The 19,142-nt window shown below is 50.4% G+C and overlaps 1 protein-coding gene across 5 annotated transcripts in view; it reads right to left on the bottom strand.

Annotated features, from left to right (window-relative positions):
- Window positions 1-18,733, bottom strand: part of adora2aa (adenosine A2a receptor a) — a 62,652-nt gene extending 43,919 nt beyond the window's left edge. The window contains exons 1-2 of one of the 5 annotated variants that reach the window (XM_063031685.1): window positions 18,639-18,733; window positions 6,912-7,583 (exon numbers count right to left, since the gene is read on the bottom strand). In XM_063031685.1, coding sequence (XP_062887755.1) covers window positions 6,912-7,258 — 347 coding nt within the window. In that variant the 5' untranslated portion in view covers window positions 7,259-7,583; window positions 18,639-18,733. Of the gene's footprint in view, window positions 1-6,911; window positions 7,584-14,249; window positions 14,379-14,715; window positions 14,875-14,934; window positions 14,975-15,169; window positions 15,460-18,638 lie in introns of those variants that run through there. The other 4 variants (XM_063031682.1, XM_063031681.1, XM_063031683.1 and 1 more) reach the window with 4 other exon arrangements.
- Window positions 18,734-19,142: the final 409 nt, after the last annotated feature.

Raw genomic sequence — 19,142 nt, 5'->3', positions numbered from 1 at the left:
AGGGTCTCAGCCCAAAACATCGTCTGTATTCTTTTCCATAGATGCTGCCTGACCTGCTGAGTTCCTCCAGAATTCTGTGTGTGTTGCTCAGATCTCCAGCAACTGCAGATTTTCTCCCGTTTGTGAAGGAAGAGAGAAGATGACAGGAGTGTACAAGGAACCTAATCAACAGAGACTTTGCATTAAAACTAAGATCAGTTAAAGTTACGGTTGTGTCCTGACACTGTGGAAGGGGACTGAGAAATAAATCGATAATTTTATTTCCTTCTATGTGGAAGAAAAGGGTCAGAAACATTGATGAACTATAGAGAGAATGACTGATGAACTGAGAGAAATAACCAAGTGTCAACATGTGAGAGATGATACATGCAAGAGCTGGGGCAGGACCTTGGCCTTCGAGGAGATGGCTTCTTCTTCCATGTTTGCAAAGATTCCCACAGGAGATAACCCTACTGTGTAAGAAAGGAGAGAGGAAATGAAAGAGGAACTACAGGGAGTCTGATATCAGTAGCAGGGAAATGCTGGAATCTTCTATAGAGGAAATAATAGGGAGCTTAGAAAGTGATGACAGGATTGTGCAGAGTCAACAGGATCGATAGAAGGAACATCATAGTGGAAAAGCAAATTGTGCAGAGGGTACGGCGAGTCTGCAGAGATATATAGATAGGTTAGATGAGTGGGCAAGTGTCTGGCAGATACAGTACAATGTTGGTAAATGCGAGGTCATCCACTTTGGAAGGAAAAATGGAAGATCAGATTATTATTTAAATGGTAAAAAATTGCAGCATACTGCTGTGTAGAGGGACGTGGGAGTGCTTGTGCATGAATCACAAAAGGTTGGTTTGCAGGTGCAGTAGGCTATCAAGGAGGCAAATGCGATGTTGGCCTTCATTGCTAGAGGGACTGAATTTAAGAGCAGAGAGGTGATGCTGCAACTATACAGGGTACCTGTGAGGCCGCACCTGGAGTACTGTGTGCAGTTCTGGTATCCTTACTTGAATAAGGATATACTGGCTTTGGAGGAGGTGCAGAGGAGGTTCACCAGGTTGATTCCAGAGATGAGGGTTTAGACTATGAGGTGAGACTGAGTCACCTGGGACTGTACTCGCTGGAATTCAGGATGAGAGGAGATCTTATAGAAACATATCAAATTATGAAGGGATAGATAAGATAGAGGCAGGAAAGTTGTTTCCACTGGTAGGTGAGACTAGAACTAGGGAACATAGCCTCAAGATTCAGGGGAGTAGATTTAGGACGGAGATGAGGAGGAACTGCTTTTCCCAAAGAATGGCGAATCTGTGGAATTCTCTGCCCAATGAAGCAGTGGAGGCTCCCTCAGTAAATATACTTAAGACAAGATTTTTGCATAGTAGAGGAATGAAGGGTTCTGGGAAAAAGCAGGTATGTTGAGATGAGTCCATGGTCAGATCAGCCATGATCTTATTGAATGGTGGAGCAGGCTCAATGGGCCAGATGGCCGACTCCTGCTCCTATTTCTTATGTTCTTATCATTTTTGCTCAATTTTCTTTCTTTCAAAGAGGATGTAACTGGCAGAATAGAAGAGAGATGCAATGCATTTGTGTTTTAAGGTGGCACATGGGACCACACACCAGTGGGGAGAGGTCAGGCTAGGTCGCTGTCGAGCCGGTAGATTGACACATGGTGACCACCACAGTGATCAGGGTCAACACACGGAGCATCAGTGTAGGCAACAAGGAGGGGGCGGTGAGACACTGGGGAGGGGAGGGGAGGGTACAGACAAGCTGAGTGAACCTCAGAGTCAGTGGGACAAAGTCAGGCTCTCACTTCAGTGCAGAAAGGCAAGATGGGATTGTTAGAAAATGGCGAGAGATTACGGGAGGGATGAGATGATGCATGGGTTGAGGTAGGTAGGATGCTGATGAGGACAGTGGTACATTGAGGTGCTGTCAAGCCCTAGTACAAACACATCTCACTAATATCAAAAGGAAGAAGGAATCAGATATGGAAGGAGACTCCAGTAAGATGTTGGGACACTTGATTGCAGTGACCTCTTCAGGTTGAACAAAAGATGGAAGTGTTTGTCTTGTGATTGCAGGATGTGTTTTTGTTTTGCGACAAGACTGGTTCATTGGTGACACCAAGTGAAAAGATGCTGTTTGGCTTTGGTTGTAATGTAGAGCAGATCCACGTGTCGTGGCATTGCCTGTTACAGCTACCCAGGAGAGGAGGCGTCGGAGGTGCCAGCTTGGAGGTTGGCCTTCGCAGAGCAGCTCTTCCTGGAGGACAAGTTGGATCACCTTCGACTGCAGGAGATAAGGAAGTGGCTCTAGTACAACATCCCGTGAGCCATCAATCTTCAGACCATTGCACTCAGGGACTTTACTAATACCACTTGTGATTCCATGTACTAATATTATTTTGTGACTGTATTTGCTATCATAACTATGTGCTGTGTGTGACTGTGTGCACCACTGTAACTATGTGCTGTGAGTGATTGTATGTACCATTGTAACTATGTGATGCGTGTGACTGTATGTACCATTGTAACTATGTGCTGTAACTATATGTACTATTGTAAAGCCTGGTTTATACTTCTGCATCAACGCGTTGCCGTAAGGTCTGCGTTGCCGCAAACCCTACACAAAGCCAACGCGGAACCCTACGCGAGAGCTTGCATTGCTGCGACGCGCACCTCTCCCAAAATGTAACCGCACGTCGCGGCAACGCAGAACGCAGCAACTGTGATTGGTCCGCTTGGTAGCATCGCATTTCCTCCTACGCTGCAATAGCTTCCCACTGGGCGACTGAAGGGCAGGGAAGGAACTCTGGCTGCAATGCTTTCCATAAAGCTTTACAGACCTCCAAAATTATGGAGGACACATTTCGCACGAAAAAAGACGCTTGCATCTTGTTTACCCTGAGACTACCATGACCATGAAGCCTTGCGCGGGCAGGTGAGTGTGCATGCGTGACGTGTGCGAATTGCAGAGCGACGCAGACACACCAACGCACAAGTATAATTGCTCACAACGAGCGTAGGCCACTTGCGTAGGTTACAGCGTCCAGTTGACGCAGAAGTATAAATCAGGCTTAACTATGTGCTGTGAGTGACTGTATGTACCATCGTAACTATGTGCTGTGACAGTATGTACCATTATAACCATGTATTATTAGTGAGTATGTACCATCATAATTATCTGCTGTAACTGCATGTACCATTGTAACTATACACTATGAGTGACTGTATGTGCTATCATAACTATGTGCTGTGACTGTATGTACCATTGTAACTATGAGCTGTGAGTGACAGTATGTACAGTGTTTTGCATCTTGGCCCCAGAGGAACGCTGTTTCATCTAGTGTGGTTAAATGACAATTAAACTTGATTTTCACATCTGTGACCCTTGGCACAGGTCTGAGGGAAGATGTACTATAATAGAGGGAGTGTGGCAAGATTCACACTGTGGACCTGAGAGTGTGAAGCTTATGTTCGTTAGATGAACTGTGGAGGTTAAGGGAAGGAGGTGCTCTCTCTGAAGGGAATACAGTTCATTCACGGCCACTCAGGATGGCTCAGAGTCTGCAAGGCATCAGAGGAAATGTCTTCTTGTGGAACCCCTCGAGTGCAGCTCTGTGGAGGGCCAGTTACTGACAGAGACCCTCAGATGTTCAGTTGTTCTATCAATAAAGGATCTGGAGTTACCACAGGAAAATGGCTCCTAGGCACAGGCAGAGTCGTGGTCTTACTGGATGATGGACAGACCCAAGGAGCAGAATCATGCTGTTTCTCTCTCTTTGTTCTGGTGTAACATGCATAAAATACTAGAGGAACTCAGTGAGTCAGGCAGCATTTCAGGAAATGGATAAACAGTCAATGTCTTAGGCCGAGACCCTTCTTCAGAACTGGAAAGGAAGGGAGAAGAAGCGAGAATAGGGTTGTTGGAGGGGGAGGAGGAGGACTAGCTAGAAGGTGAAAGGTGAAGCCAAATGAGTGGGGGAGGAAGAATGAAGTCAAAAAGTTGGAGCTGATGTGGAAAAGGTAAAAGGCTGAAGAAGAAAGAATCTGATAGAAGAGAAGAGTGGATCATGGGAGGAAGGGTGATCATGGGAGATCATGGGGTGGAGGTAGACAGGTGAGGAGAGGAGGTTAGAAGCTAGAGTGGAGAAATGAAGCTGGAAGGGGGAGGGGAAAAGTTACTGGAAGTTGGAGAAATCCATGTTCATATCATTAGGTAGGAGGCTACCCAGTTAGAATCTGAGGTGTTGCTCCTCCAGCCTAAGTGTTGCCTCATCGTGGCAGAACAGGAGACTATGGACAAACATGTTGGAATGGGATTGGGGATAGGAATTAAAATTGTTGGCCACAGGGAAATTCCATTTCTTCGTATAGAGCTGAGGTGCTCAACAAAGCAGTCAGTCCCAATCTATGTTGGGTCTCACCAACGTGGAGGGAGCTGCACTGGACAGAGTACATTTGCATGTGAAGTGTTGCCTCACCTGGAAGGATTATTTGGGACCCTGAATGGAGGTGAGGGAGGTGGTGAATGCTTGCAGGATATACTAGAGGGCTGTTCTTGTGTTCAGAGCAGCCAGGGCAGGGTGAAGGGTGCTGGAGGAGTGGGGTGAGAGAGTCTGGTTAGGGAGGGCAGGCAGGACCAGGGCCATTAAAGACGTGTTGTATTTTGGGCTGTCAGCCTGACCTGTCATGAGAGGATGATGCTTCTGGTGAGAAGAGGCACAGGTGTGGACAATATTTGTCCCAAAGGCAGGATCCCACTGATGGGATCTTCAGGCACAAGTCCTTCCTGCTCAGATTGTGGAGCTCCATCAGACTCTTCCACTCCTTTGAGTGTACACTGTGCCCTTAGAAAAAGTGTGTGTTCCAATTGGACAGCGAGGGATTTATGACCCCACCATAGGATGGTTTCTGTCCCATCAACCATCGGATAGTGAGGGGTGTCCGTCCCATCAGTGACTGGACAGTAGGGTGTTTATGTCAGAGACCATACGGTGCCGGTTGCCTTTAGAAACCACTGGTGAGGACAGGCCATGTGTTTCTGTAACCAGTCAGGCTTGTGTTTTCTGTGGGGACAGGGTTACACAGCAGTTCGTTAAGGTCTTTCCTTAGAGTGTGGACTGTAATATCACACCATTTAAATCGAGTTCTTACAGAGAGAATAAGGAAGAGTAGAATGAGGAACGTGAACCCATGGTATCATGTTCATGTTCCCCCTATTGTATCTTAAACCTGTCCATTTCCAACATTGTCAGAACCAAGCCTGCTCTGCCACTTCATTTGTAAGTGGGTAAGACCCTGCATGGCCGTGGATGGCCCACTGGTTACACAATGCCTCCCGAAACCGTGAAGTACTAACGACTGACTCAACCAACACTCTGATCCTGTTCAGAGCTTTCCTGGGTCTTGCAGTCCAGTCGCACCAGAGTTCCCCTGAATTCAACCCATCAGTCACGTTCGTAAGTACTTTACAAGATTTGCCAAGCCCAATTCATTGCCAGGAAATTACACAACTGCTGTGACACAAATGTGGTTTCACGCTGCACGTCCACTCCCCTCTGTCCTTCTTGACATTGGCAAAGTTAGATCAGCATTTTACACCCCTCCCCAAGCATACCTCAGCCACCCCATGTCTACCCATCCTCAATCTCCAAATCATTCCCTCCTACCGCTGTATTTCAGTCTCAGTTCTCCCCCCACCCCCGTCACCTCCCTTTCGGGAATTCACGTGATCATAGAAAGATAGACCCACAAACAGGCTCTTGGCCTACAGAGCCCTGCTGACCATCGACAACCCTCTCACACTCATCCTCCTTCTCCTACAGATAATCTTCCCTCAGATCCTACCTGCAAGTAGGAGTAACGCTCTCAGGAGAGGACACACTCTCTCATACCTCCTCTTCCACACTTCCTCCCTCACTCTCAATTCTCACTCTTACTTTCAATCCCCCTCTTCTGAATTTCTCTTCTTCAGACTCTTGCCTATTCCATACAGTTTCTCTCTTCTTGTTGCTCTCTCCAACATTCTGCACCCCCTCCCTCTCATACATAGACATACTCTCCCTCTCTCATACACATCGATGCAAACTCTTCCCCCACTCTCTGTCTCCCCCCTCGCCCACATCTCCCGGACACAGCCTGGCCCTCTTTTCCCCAGGTACCCTCACACATGCACAGCTTCACACTCGTCCTCGTGCTCTCACGTTCACACTCTGTTTCTCCCTTTCAGCCCATCCTGTAGCATTCAACACCACAGTATCTGATTCACCAGGAAACCACAACGTGTTTATCCAGCGTTCTGACTGGAGTAAACTGAACCCACGACTCTCCTCCCTCAGGCACACCATCAAAGATCAACTATATCCAACTGCAGTATTAGAATCCAGTAACAAGCAGCTTATTGCAGTAACCTGTGTTCACTGAGTGAACTGGGCATGACAGTCAGTTGGTGGTGGGGGTGGAGACTGGACTGTCGTCAACGCTGTCCCCAGGCGACTGGTGTGCATGTTAAATTCCACATCTGCAAAGTTCTGCCGCCCCTGTTTACTGCAGATGCTATTCGGTTCAATGATGCGCAGTTTGAACGTTACGGTACAGAACCCACCTCAGCTCTAGGCAGTCACTGCCTCACTGCATCAGAGAGCACAGTTCAAAGCCGTCACTTCCCACTGGATGCGTGCAGTCTCACTGTGACTGTGTGGCCCCCGGGGAACGGTGTGATTGTTTGATAGTGGACACAGAGCTGATGGGCTGAAGGGTCTGTGCTATGTGGCTCTGGGATCTCCTCCCCACACCCACCTAACCGCTCTACCTCGCCCCTCACTAGATTGCCAGCACAACCAGAACTCCACACCCAGACATACTGCCCACCTGCGCCCCATACTGGGCTTGAGACCCTGCGGTGCTCCCTACCTGAGTGGGATCTTGATGCAGATGTAACGGTCAATGGCGATGGCCAGCAAGCTGAAGATGGAGCTTTGCGTCAGCACCACCACGAAGCAGGCGATGAAGAGGCAACCGTAGAACAGGGAGCAGAAGCCGGTGCTGATGGTGATGGCGAAGGGGATGGCCAGGACACCCACGGCAATGTCTGCCACAGCCAGGGAGACCACAAAGAAGTTGGTGATGTTCTGCAGGTTGCTGTTCAGGTAGACAGCCCAGCAGACGAGCACGTTGCCCAGCACGGCCAGCACGGCGATCAGCAGTTCCATCACGATGTAGATGACATTGTCCCAGGGCTGCTCCTCCTTCCCCTGCATGGTGCAGTGAGCAGCGGCGTGCGCGAGCCCTGACGGAAAACACTGTCCATATCTGCAGCTCAATGCCCGGGCTGTTCACGATGCGGGACAGGGCAGGCGACTGTGAAACTCACCCCCGTCAGTAACGACGCCAGGCACTCCCACTTCACCAACACAGGTTCCGAGCTTGCCTGCTTTCCATCAGCGGGACTGCCAGCCACCTCGAGGTTCCGCAGTCGGCGGGCTCCACCTGCTCTCCGGTCACAGGCTCTGCTGTGCGGCCCGCCACCCCACACACAAACTCTTCCGGGCTTCCGTCTCTCCCACCTCTCCTGGCAGCGGCCCTCTGCAACAGCAACATTTGTACCGAGTTAGTACCAGCATCTGTGTCGTGGCAATGTCACAAAGCAGATTCTAAGAACATGTAGCTATGGTGCATCAGAGATAGGCCTCTTCCCAGAAAAAGAGGAGGCAGTCTTGCCCTGTACTGGGCAGTGGACGGGGGCAAAGAGAAGTTAGAGAGGGATGGAATGAGGCAGGGGTCAGAGCCTTGCTTCCTCCTGCCTATCAGCTGTACAGAAAGGCCATCAAGGAGGAGGCATGGTGGAAGAGGAGTGTGTGAAGAGGGAGTTAAAACATGGAGGAGGCTCCGTGTGGCCAGCCCTCCTTCCCAGGCAGCACCTGCTGAACTTCACAAAGCCGACAGGGCAGAGGGAAACAGCCCAAGGAAAGCTGCTGTGCCCCAGGACACAAACCACAGGCAAAACAGGCTCTGAGGCCCTTCTCAGAGCTGGTTACACAGTAGAGAATATTTATTTATCTATTGAGTTACAGGATACAAAACATTTATTTATGTATTGAGTTACAGCGGGAAAAGGCCCTTAAATTCCAGCCCTGTTGCCCAGCAAACCCCATTAAATCCTAGCCTTATCACAGGACAATTTACAATGACCAATCAACCTATCAACCCATACGTCTTTGGACTACGGGAGGAAAATGGGGCACCGTGAGGAAACGCACGCGGCCCTGGGGAGAATATACAAACTCTCTAGGGGCAGAGGAGGAAATGAAACTGCGTCTGGTACCGCACAATGTGGCCAACTGCCACCCCCGCCCCACCTCCAACTGAAGGTGCTGTCAGCCCACTGCGGAAAGATTGTATTGACCCACTCATAACCCTGTACACTGTTCTGAGATCACCCGACAGCCTGCATCAGGCCAGACCTCAGAAAGCACGTCCTGCTGTAGCATGCTGACTGGAACACACACCACACTCCGGTACACTGTGAACACACTTCACACTCCAGTACACTGCGAACACAGACCACACTCTGGTACACTGTGAACACACTCCGGTACACTGGGAACACACACCACACTCGGGTACACTGTGAACACACACCACACTCCGGTACACTGTGAACACACTCCACACTCGGGTACACTGTGAACACACACCACACTCCAGTACACTGTGAACACACTCCGGTACACTGTGAACACACACCACACTCCGGTACACTGTGAACACACACCACACTCCAGTACACTGTGAACACACACCACACTCCGGTACACTGTGAACACACACCACACTCGAGTACACTGTGAACACACACCACACTCAGGTACACTGCGAACACACTCCGGTACACTGTGAACACACTCCACACTCGGGTACACTGTGAACACACACCACACTCCGGTACACTGTGAACACTCTCCGGTACACTGTGAACACACGCCACACTCGGGTACACTGTGAACACACACCACACTCGAGTACACTGTGAACACACTCCGGTACACTGTGAACACACACCACACTCCGGTACACTGTGAACACACGCCACACTCCGGTACACTGTGAACACACTTCGGTACACTGTGAACACACACCACACTCCGGTACACTGTGAACACACGCCACACTCCGGTACACTGTGAACACACACCACACTCGGGGACACTGTGAACACACACCACACTCCAGTACACTGTGAACACACACCACACTCCGGTACACTGTGAACACTCTCCGGTACACTGTGAACACACAACACACTCCGGTACACTGTGAACACACTCCGGTCCCTGTGAACACACACCACACTCAGGTACACTGTGAACACACACCACACTCCGGTACACTGTGAACACACACCACACTCCGGTACACTGTGGACACACACCACACTCGGGTACACTGTGAACACACTCCGGTACACTGTGAACACACACCACACTCCGGTACACTGTGAACACACACCACACTCCGGTACACTGTGGACACACACCACACTCGGGTACACTGTGAACACACTCCGGTACACTGTGAACACACACCACACTCGGGTACACTGTGAACACACACCACACTCCGGTACACTGTGAACACACTCCGGTACACTGTGAACACACTCCACACTCCGGTACACTGTGAACACACACCACACTCGGGTACACTGTGAACACACACCACACTCAGGTACACTGCGAACACACTCCGGTACACTGTGAACACACTCCACACTCGGGTACACTGTGAACACACACCACACTCCGGTACACTGTGAACACTCTCCGGTACACTGTGAACACACGCCACACTCGGGTACACTGTGAACACACACCACACTCGAGTACACTGTGAACACACTCCGGTACACTGTGAACACACACCACACTCCGGTACACTGTGAACACACGCCACACTCCGGTACACTGTGAACACACTTCGGTACACTGTGAACACACACCACACTCCGGTACACTGTGAACACACGCCACACTCCGGTACACTGTGAACACACACCACACTCGGGGACACTGTGAACACACACCACACTCCAGTACACTGTGAACACACACCACACTCCGGTACACTGTGAACACTCTCCGGTACACTGTGAACACACAACACACTCCGGTACACTGTGAACACACTCCGGTCCCTGTGAACACACACCACACTCAGGTACACTGTGAACACACACCACACTCCGGTACACTGTGAACACACACCACACTCCGGTACACTGTGGACACACACCACACTCGGGTACACTGTGAACACACTCCGGTACACTGTGAACACACACCACACTCCGGTACACTGTGAACACACACCACACTCCGGTACACTGTGGACACACACCACACTCGGGTACACTGTGAACACACTCCGGTACACTGTGAACACACACCACACTCGGGTACACTGTGAACACACACCACACTCCGGTACACTGTGAACACACTCCGGTACACTGTGAACACACTCCACACTCCGGTACACTGTGAACACACACCACACTCGGGTACACTGTGAACACACACCACACTCCGGTACACTGTGAACACACTCCGGTACACTGTGAACACACGCCACACTCCGGTACACTGTGAACACACACCACACTCCGGTACACTGTGAACACACACCACACTCCGGTACACTGTGAACACACGCCACACTCTGGTACACTGTGAACACACACCACACTCGGGTACACTGTGAACACACTCCGGTACACTGTGAACACACACCACACTCCGGTACACTGTGAACACACGCCACACTCCGGTACACTGTGAACGCACACCACACTCGAGTACACTATGAACACACTCCGGTACACTGTGAACACACACCACACTCCGGTACACTGTGAACACACACCACACTCCGGTACACTGTGAACACACGCCACGCTCCGGTACACTGTGAACACACACCACACTCGGGTACACTGTGAACACACACCACACTCGAGTACACTGTGAACACACACCACACTCGCGTACACTGTGAACACACTCCGGTACACTGTGAACACACTCCGGTACACTGTGAACACACGCCACACTCGAGTACACTGTGAACACAGACCACACTCGCGTACACTGTGAACACACTCCGGTACACTGTGAACACACACCACACTCGGGTACACTGTGAACACACTTCGGTACACTGTGAACACACACCACACTCCAGTACACTGTGAACACACGCCACACTCGGGGACACTGTGAACACACAACACACTCCGGTACACTGTGAACACACTCCGGTACACTGTGAACACACACCACACTCAGGTACACTGTGAACACACGCCACACTCCGGTACACTGTGAACACACTCCGGTACACTATGAACACACACCACACTCCAGTACACTGTGAACACACGCCACACTCCGGTACACTGTGAACACACGTCACACTCGGGTACACTGTGAACACACACTACACACCGGTACACTGTGAACACACACCACACTCCGGTACACTGTGAACACACACCACACTCGGGTACACTGTGAACACACTCCGGTACAGTGTGAACACACTCTGGTACACTGTGAACACACACCTCACTCCGGTACACTGTGAACACACACCACACTCGGGTACACTGTGAACAGACTCCACACTCCAATACACTGTGAACACACACTACACACCGGTACACTGTGAACACACGCCACACTCGGGTACACTGTGAACACACTCCGGTACACTATGAACACACACCACACTCCAGTACACTGTGAACACACGCCACACTCCGGTACACTGTGAACACACGTCACACTCGGGTACACTGTGAACACACACTACACTCCGGTACACTGTGAACACACACCACACTCCGGTACACTGTGGACACACACCACACTCGGGTACACTGTGAACACACTCCGGTACACTGTGAACACACACCACACTCGGGTACACTGTGAACACACACCACACTCCGGTACACTGTGAACACACTCCGGTACACTGTGAACACACTCCACACTCCGGTACACTGTGAACACACACCACACTCGGGTACACTGTGAACACACACCACACTCCGGAACACTGTGAACACACTGCGGTACACTGTGAACACACGCCACACTCCGGTACACTGTGAACACACACCACACTCGGGTACACTGTGAACACACACCACACTCGCGTACACTGTGAACACACACCACACTCCGGTACACTGTGAACACACGCCACACTCGGGTACACTGTGAACACACTCCAGTACACTGTGAACACACTCCACACTCCAGTACACTGTGAACACACTCCGGTACACTGTGAACACACTCCACACTCCAGTACAATGTGAACACACACCACACTCCGGTACACTGTGAACACACACCACACTCCAGTACACTGTGAACACACACCACACTCCGGTACACTGTGAACACACACCACACTCGCGTACACTGTGAACACACTCCGGTACACTGTGAACACACACCACACTCCGGTACACTGTGAACACACGCCACACTCGGGTACACTGTGAATACACTCCGGTACACTGTGAACACACACCACACTCCGGTACACTGTGAACACACGCCACACTCGGGTACACTGTGAACACACACCACACTCGCATACACTGTGAACACACTCCGGTACACTGTGAACACACACCACACTTGGATACACTGTGAACACACGCCACACTCCGGTACACTGTGAACACACGCCACACTCCGGTACACTGTGAACGCACACCACACTCGAGTACACTATGAACACACTCCGGTACACTGTGAACACACACCACACTCCGGTACACTGTGAACACACACCACACTCCGGTACACTGTGAACACACGCCACGCTCCGGTACACTGTGAACACACGCCACACTCGGGTACACTGTGAACACACACCACACTCGAGTACACTGTGAACACACACCACACTCGCGTACACTGTGAACACACTCCGGTACACTGTGAACACACTCCGGTACACTGTGAACACACGCCACACTCGAGTACACTGTGAACACAGACCACACTCGGGTACACTGTGAACACACTCCGGTACACTGTGAACACACACCACACTCGGGTACACTGTGAACACACTCCGGTACACTGTGAACACACACCACACTCTGGTACACTGTGAACACACACCACACTCCGGTACACTGTGAACACACTCCACACTCGGGTACACTGTGAATACACGCCACACTCCGGTACACTGTGAACACACTCCGGTACACTGTGAACACACACTATACTCCGGTACACTGTGAACACATGCCACACTCCGGTACACTGTGAACACACACTATACTCCGGTACACTGTGAACACACGCCACACTCCGGTACACTGTGAACACACAACACACTCGGGTACACTGTGAACACACACCACACTCTGGTACACTGTGAACACACACCACACTCGGGTACACTGTGAACACACTCCAGTACACTGTGAACACACACTACACTCCGGTACACTGTGAACACACACCACACTCTGGTACACTGTGAACACACACCACACTCCGGTACACTGTGAACACACTCCGGTACACTGTGAACACACACCACACTCCGGTACACTGTGAACACACTCCGGTACACTGTGAACACACACCACACTCTGGTACACTGTGAACACACTCCGGTACACTGTGAACAGACTCCACACTCGAGTACACTGTGAACACACACCACACTCCGGTACACTGTGAACACACTCGGGTACACTGTGAACACACTCCACACTCGGGTACACTGTGAACACACTCCGGTACACTGTGAACACACTCCACACTCGGGTACACTGTGAATACACGCCACACTCCGGTACACTGTGAACACACTCCGGTACACTGTGAACACACACCACACTCCGGTACACTGTGAACACACACCACACTCCGGTACACTGTGAACACACTCGGGTACACTGTGAACACACTCCACACTCGGGTACACTGTGAACACACTCCGGTACACTGTGAACACACACTATACTCCGGTACACTGTGAACACACGCCACACTCCGGTACACTGTGAACACACACCACACTCCGGTACACTGTGAACACACACCACACTCGGGTACACTGTGAACACACACCACACTCCGGTACAGTGTGAACACACGCCACACTCTGGTACACTGTGAACACACACCACACTCCGGTACACTGTGAACTCACGGCACATTCCGGTACAGTGTGAACACACCCACACTCCGGTACATTGTGAACACACTCCGGTACACTGTGAACACACGCCACACTCCGGTACACTGTGACATTCTGGACCCTTTGCCCAGTCAGTTTTCTCAGAGCGGTCTCACCCAGATCTTCACCCCCAGAGCCCTCCTCCTCACACCCGCAGTCTGCAGCCCCAGTTACTACCCCACCCCCATCGGACCTCCCAGTGACCTGTCGGGGCGGCGATGGACGGGTGATTACGCGGTGGAGAGGAGGTGACTGGGAGGGCAGACGGGACCCTCGCTCCTCTCAATGGGCCCGGATTAGGGGAGGGAGGTCTGAGGGGATCGAGGGCCAGACCCGAGCGTACATCCCCAACTTCCCCCCACTCCGCCCAGCGAACCTCTCCCGGTCACCGAGCGGGGCCAAGACCGTGCCACACCCCGCCCGACAGCCCCTCTCTCACCCCCAGAAACCGGGCACGGATCCTGGCACAGTCCCGCCTCTTTAACCGGTCCTGGCTGCTCGACGCGCCGTCGGGCATGTCTAGGTCCCGGGGGTCTGCGGATCTTGAGATCGCTACGTTGACCATCTTCGGGACCCGGACAGACCGGGCGTATCGGTATCCGCTTTCACCCCCTCCCCCGGTCCCAGAACCCGCTTCACGACCCTCGGCGCAACCAACCTCGTTCTGTCCGCCCGACCGCGAGCACGGAAAGCCGGACCTGAGTCTACTCCAGCTCCCGTCCCTCCCCTTTCTCCTCCCTCCTACCCTCAACACCACTTCCCTCTCTACATCCCACTGACCAACCTCCCACCGCTTCTCCCTTCCTTTCCGCCCCACCCCTTCATCCCCGCTGTTCTCTCCAGTTCGGTGTCGGACTGAACTTTTTGAGCCCTGTCGGCTGTGTTCTCGGTACCGAAGCGTGGAGCGGACAGTGGGAGCCTCCGCTCCGTCCAAGCGACCGGTACTGTAACAAGGGATGGACAATTTCGTAAGCGGGTTGGCGGAGAACGAGCTGGGGTATCCCGGACACTTGGAGACGGTCGGTAATTCAAAGAAACCACGCTGGCTGTTCCTTAGCGTGAGAATAGCTTCTCCCCGAGACCGGCAGGCTCCAGAACTTCCAAATCAAATATTGTTGCAACAACACGAGGACCTAATCTGTTCCGCGATTCAAACTTTCCAAAAACCAGCACAGTCTCTGGCACGGCCGGGCGGACCTGCGCCTGACTCCAGGTGTAGCACCGTCCACCCGGAAATAACACTGCGCTCTGCTGTCCGGCTGGTCCTGCGCCACTCTCCACCCTCAGTATGTGCACATCTCTTTGTGCCATCCGCCTAGCGTGACTAAACCACTGTCCGGGACCAGTCTAATGTGGGCTTTACACTTGTACGTGCTCGCGGAACTGGCGTGGAAATGAAAAGCGAGTCCGGGAAGCCTCTCAGTAACAGTTTCGGATGGGCGACATCATCCTGCCCTCCTGTCCCCACAACTCTGTTCTCCTTTGCGACACCTGTTTTCAAAGACCCACGGAGTCGTAGAGAAAAGGAACAGTCCTTCAGAGCCCGTCCGTTCTTTTTGCCCACCTGCAAATTTCATGGCCGTGTAACTGCGTCTTCAACATAGTGGTTGTATCTGATTCCACCCTTTGCCCTACTCTTCTCCGTTAATTCTCCTCCCTCTCTCCTGAGCCCTCCTGTGTTTGATACCCCCGCCATGGGAAATGATTCCCCATCCGTGCCTGTTAAAACTTTATACCTCCATCAGATTCCTTAACTCCAGGGAAAACCAGCCCAGCCTATTTATTCTCTCCCCACAAACTAAAGTCCTGGTGATAAACACAAGGGATTCTGCAGATGCTGGAAATCCAGAGTAGCACACACAAAATGCTGGAATAACTCAGCAGGTCAGGTGGTATCTGTGGAAATGTATAAACAGTCGACCATTCAGGCCAAGACCCTGGAGCAGAATGAGGCCATTCAGCCCATCGAGTCTGCTCCACCATTCCATCATAGCTGAACCTGAATCCCTCTCAACCCCACCATAACCTTTGGTGCTCTGACCAATCAGGAAACTATCAACTTCCACCTTAAACATATCCATTGACTTGGCCTCCACCACAGTCTGCGGCAGAGCGTTCCACGGATTCACAACTCCCTAGCTAAAAAAATTCCTTCTTACCTCTGTTCTAAAGGGTCGCCCCTCAATTTTCAGGATGTTCCCTCTAGTTCCGGCTACCCCCACCATAGTAAACATCCTCTCCACATCCACCCTATCTAGTCTTTTCAACATTTGTAGGTTTCAATGAGATCCCCCCACGTTCTTCTAAATTCCAGTGAGTACAGGCACAAAGCTGCCAAACACTGCTCACATGTTAACGTTTACATTCCTGGAATCATCCTTGTGAACATCCTCTGGACTCTCTCCTTTCTGAGATATAGGGCCCAAAACTGTTGACAATACTCCAAGTATGGCCTGACTAGAGCCTTATAAACACTCAGCATTATCTCCTTGCTTTTATATTCTATTCCCCTTGAAATAAATGCCAACATTGCATTTGCCTTCTTTATCACAGACTCACCCTGTCAATTAACCTTCCGAGAGTCTTGCATGAGGACTCCTAAGTCCCTCTGCACCTCTGATGTTTGAACCTTCACCCAATTTACATAATAATCTACACATTTCCCAACACTGTATTCCATCTGCCACTTTTTTGCCCATTTTTCCAATTTGTCCAAGTCCTGCTGCAATCACATTGCTTCCTCAGAACTATCTACCCCTCCTCCTATCTTCATATCATCTAAAAATTTTGCCACAAAGCCATCAATTCTATGATCCAAATCACTGACAAACAATGTGAAAAGTAGCAGTCCCAATACTGACCCCTGAGGAACACCACTAGTCACTGGCAGCCGACCAGAAAAGGCCCCGTTCATTCCCACTCGCTGCCTCCTGCCTGTCAGCCATTCCTCTATCCATGCCAGTATCTTTCCTGTAACATCACAGGATTTTAACTTGTTAAACAGCCCCATATGTGACACCTTATAAAATGTCTTCTGAAAATCCAAGTAAATGACATCCACTGCCTCTCCTTTGTCCACTCTGCTTGTTACTTCCATGAAGAACTCTAACAGATTTGTCAGGCATGATTTTCCTTTACAGTAACCATGCTAACTTTGACTTATTTCAGCATGAGTCTCCAAGTACCTCAAAATCTCATCCTTAATAATAGACTCCAACACTTTCCCAACCAGTGAGGTTAGGCTAACTGGCCCATAATTTCCTTTCTTTTGCCTTCCTCCTTTCTTAAAGAGTGGAGTGACATTTGGAATCTTCCAGGCCTCTGGGACCATGCCAGAATGAAGTGATTCATGAAAGATCATGACCGATGCATCCATTATTTCTTCAGCAATCTCTCTTAGGACTCTCAGATGTAGTCCATCTGGACCAGGTGACTTATCCATCTTAAGACCTTTGAACCTGCCTGGCACTTTTTCCTTTGTAATAGCAATGGCACTCACTTCTGCTCTCTGACACTCACAAACCTCTGGTACACTACTCATGTCTTCCACAGTGAAGACTGATGTAAAGTACCCATTATCTTCATCTGCCATTCTTTGTCCCCCATTACTACCTCACCAGCCTCATTCTCCAGTGGTCAACTCTCACCTCCCTTTTACTCTTTATATAACTGAAAAAACTTCTTGGTATCCTGCTTTATATTATTGGCTAGTCTGCCCTCATATTTCATCTTTTCCCTTCTTATAGCTTTTATTAGTTGCCTTTTGTTGGATTTTAAAAGCTTTCCAATCATACAACTTCCCACTCACTTTTGCTACCTTATATGTCCTTTCTTTGACTTTTATGCAATCCTTAGCTTCCCTTGTCAGTCATGGTTACCTACCCCCGTCATTTGAGAACTTCTTCTGTAGGACATACCTATCCTGTGCCTTGTGAACGATTCCCAGAAACTTCAGCCATCTCTGCTCTGCCGTCATCCACCCGCCCCCGCCCCCCCCCCCCCAGTATCATCCTCCAATCCACCCGGGCAAACTCCTCTCTCATGTGTCTGTAATTCCCTTTATTCCATTGCGATACAGATACATGTGAATTATCTTCTCCCTGTCAAATTGCATTATGAATTCAATTATATTATGATCACTGTCTTCTAAGGGTCCCTTTACATTAAGCTCCCTAATAAAATCTGGATTATTACACAACACCCAATCTAAGATGGCTTTTCCCTGAGGAGGCTCAAGCACAAGCTGCTCTAAAAAGCCATCTCATAGGCATTCAATAAATTCCGTCTCTTGTGATCCGACACTAACCTGGTTTTCCCAATCCCCTTGCAATTTGAAGTCCTCCATTACAATTGTGTCATTACCTTTATTGTGCTTTTTCCTGCTCCCTTTGCTCCCTTCTTCATGAAGGTCCTGGTGAATCTCTTCTGCACTCTCTCCGGCAAAGCCACATGATTTTTGGGCCAGAATTGTAAATAATACCCCATGGGTGGCATAGAAAGTCTTTGCAAAATTGCAACATAGTGTTCCAACTGCTGGCACCTGTGAAGACAAGCATGCCAGAATCCTTGGTCACCATCCAGTGTCGCTGCTTTCTTGGATTGGGTCTCCCTCATCATCAACGTTCCCTACTGTCCTATCAATTACCGAACACTCTGTACCTCTTTTGACATGGAACGTAGAACATTACTTTAGAACATAGAACAGTACAGGCCCCTCAGCCCACAATTTTATGCCATCCTTTCAACCTACTCAAAGATCAATCTTGAACTCTGCCTAGACAGTTCCAACTGGGTCTGCAGGAGGAGGAGGGTTGGGCGTGGGACGAGCAACCCCATCCCACAAAAACTCAGCACAACAGAAACGCC

Source organism: Mobula hypostoma, chromosome 23 (genome assembly GCF_963921235.1).
Source record: "Mobula hypostoma chromosome 23, sMobHyp1.1, whole genome shotgun sequence".
In the NCBI taxonomy this organism is placed as follows: Eukaryota; Metazoa; Chordata; class Chondrichthyes; order Myliobatiformes; family Myliobatidae; genus Mobula; species Mobula hypostoma.
This window is presented reverse-complemented; position numbering and strand designations above follow the sequence as displayed.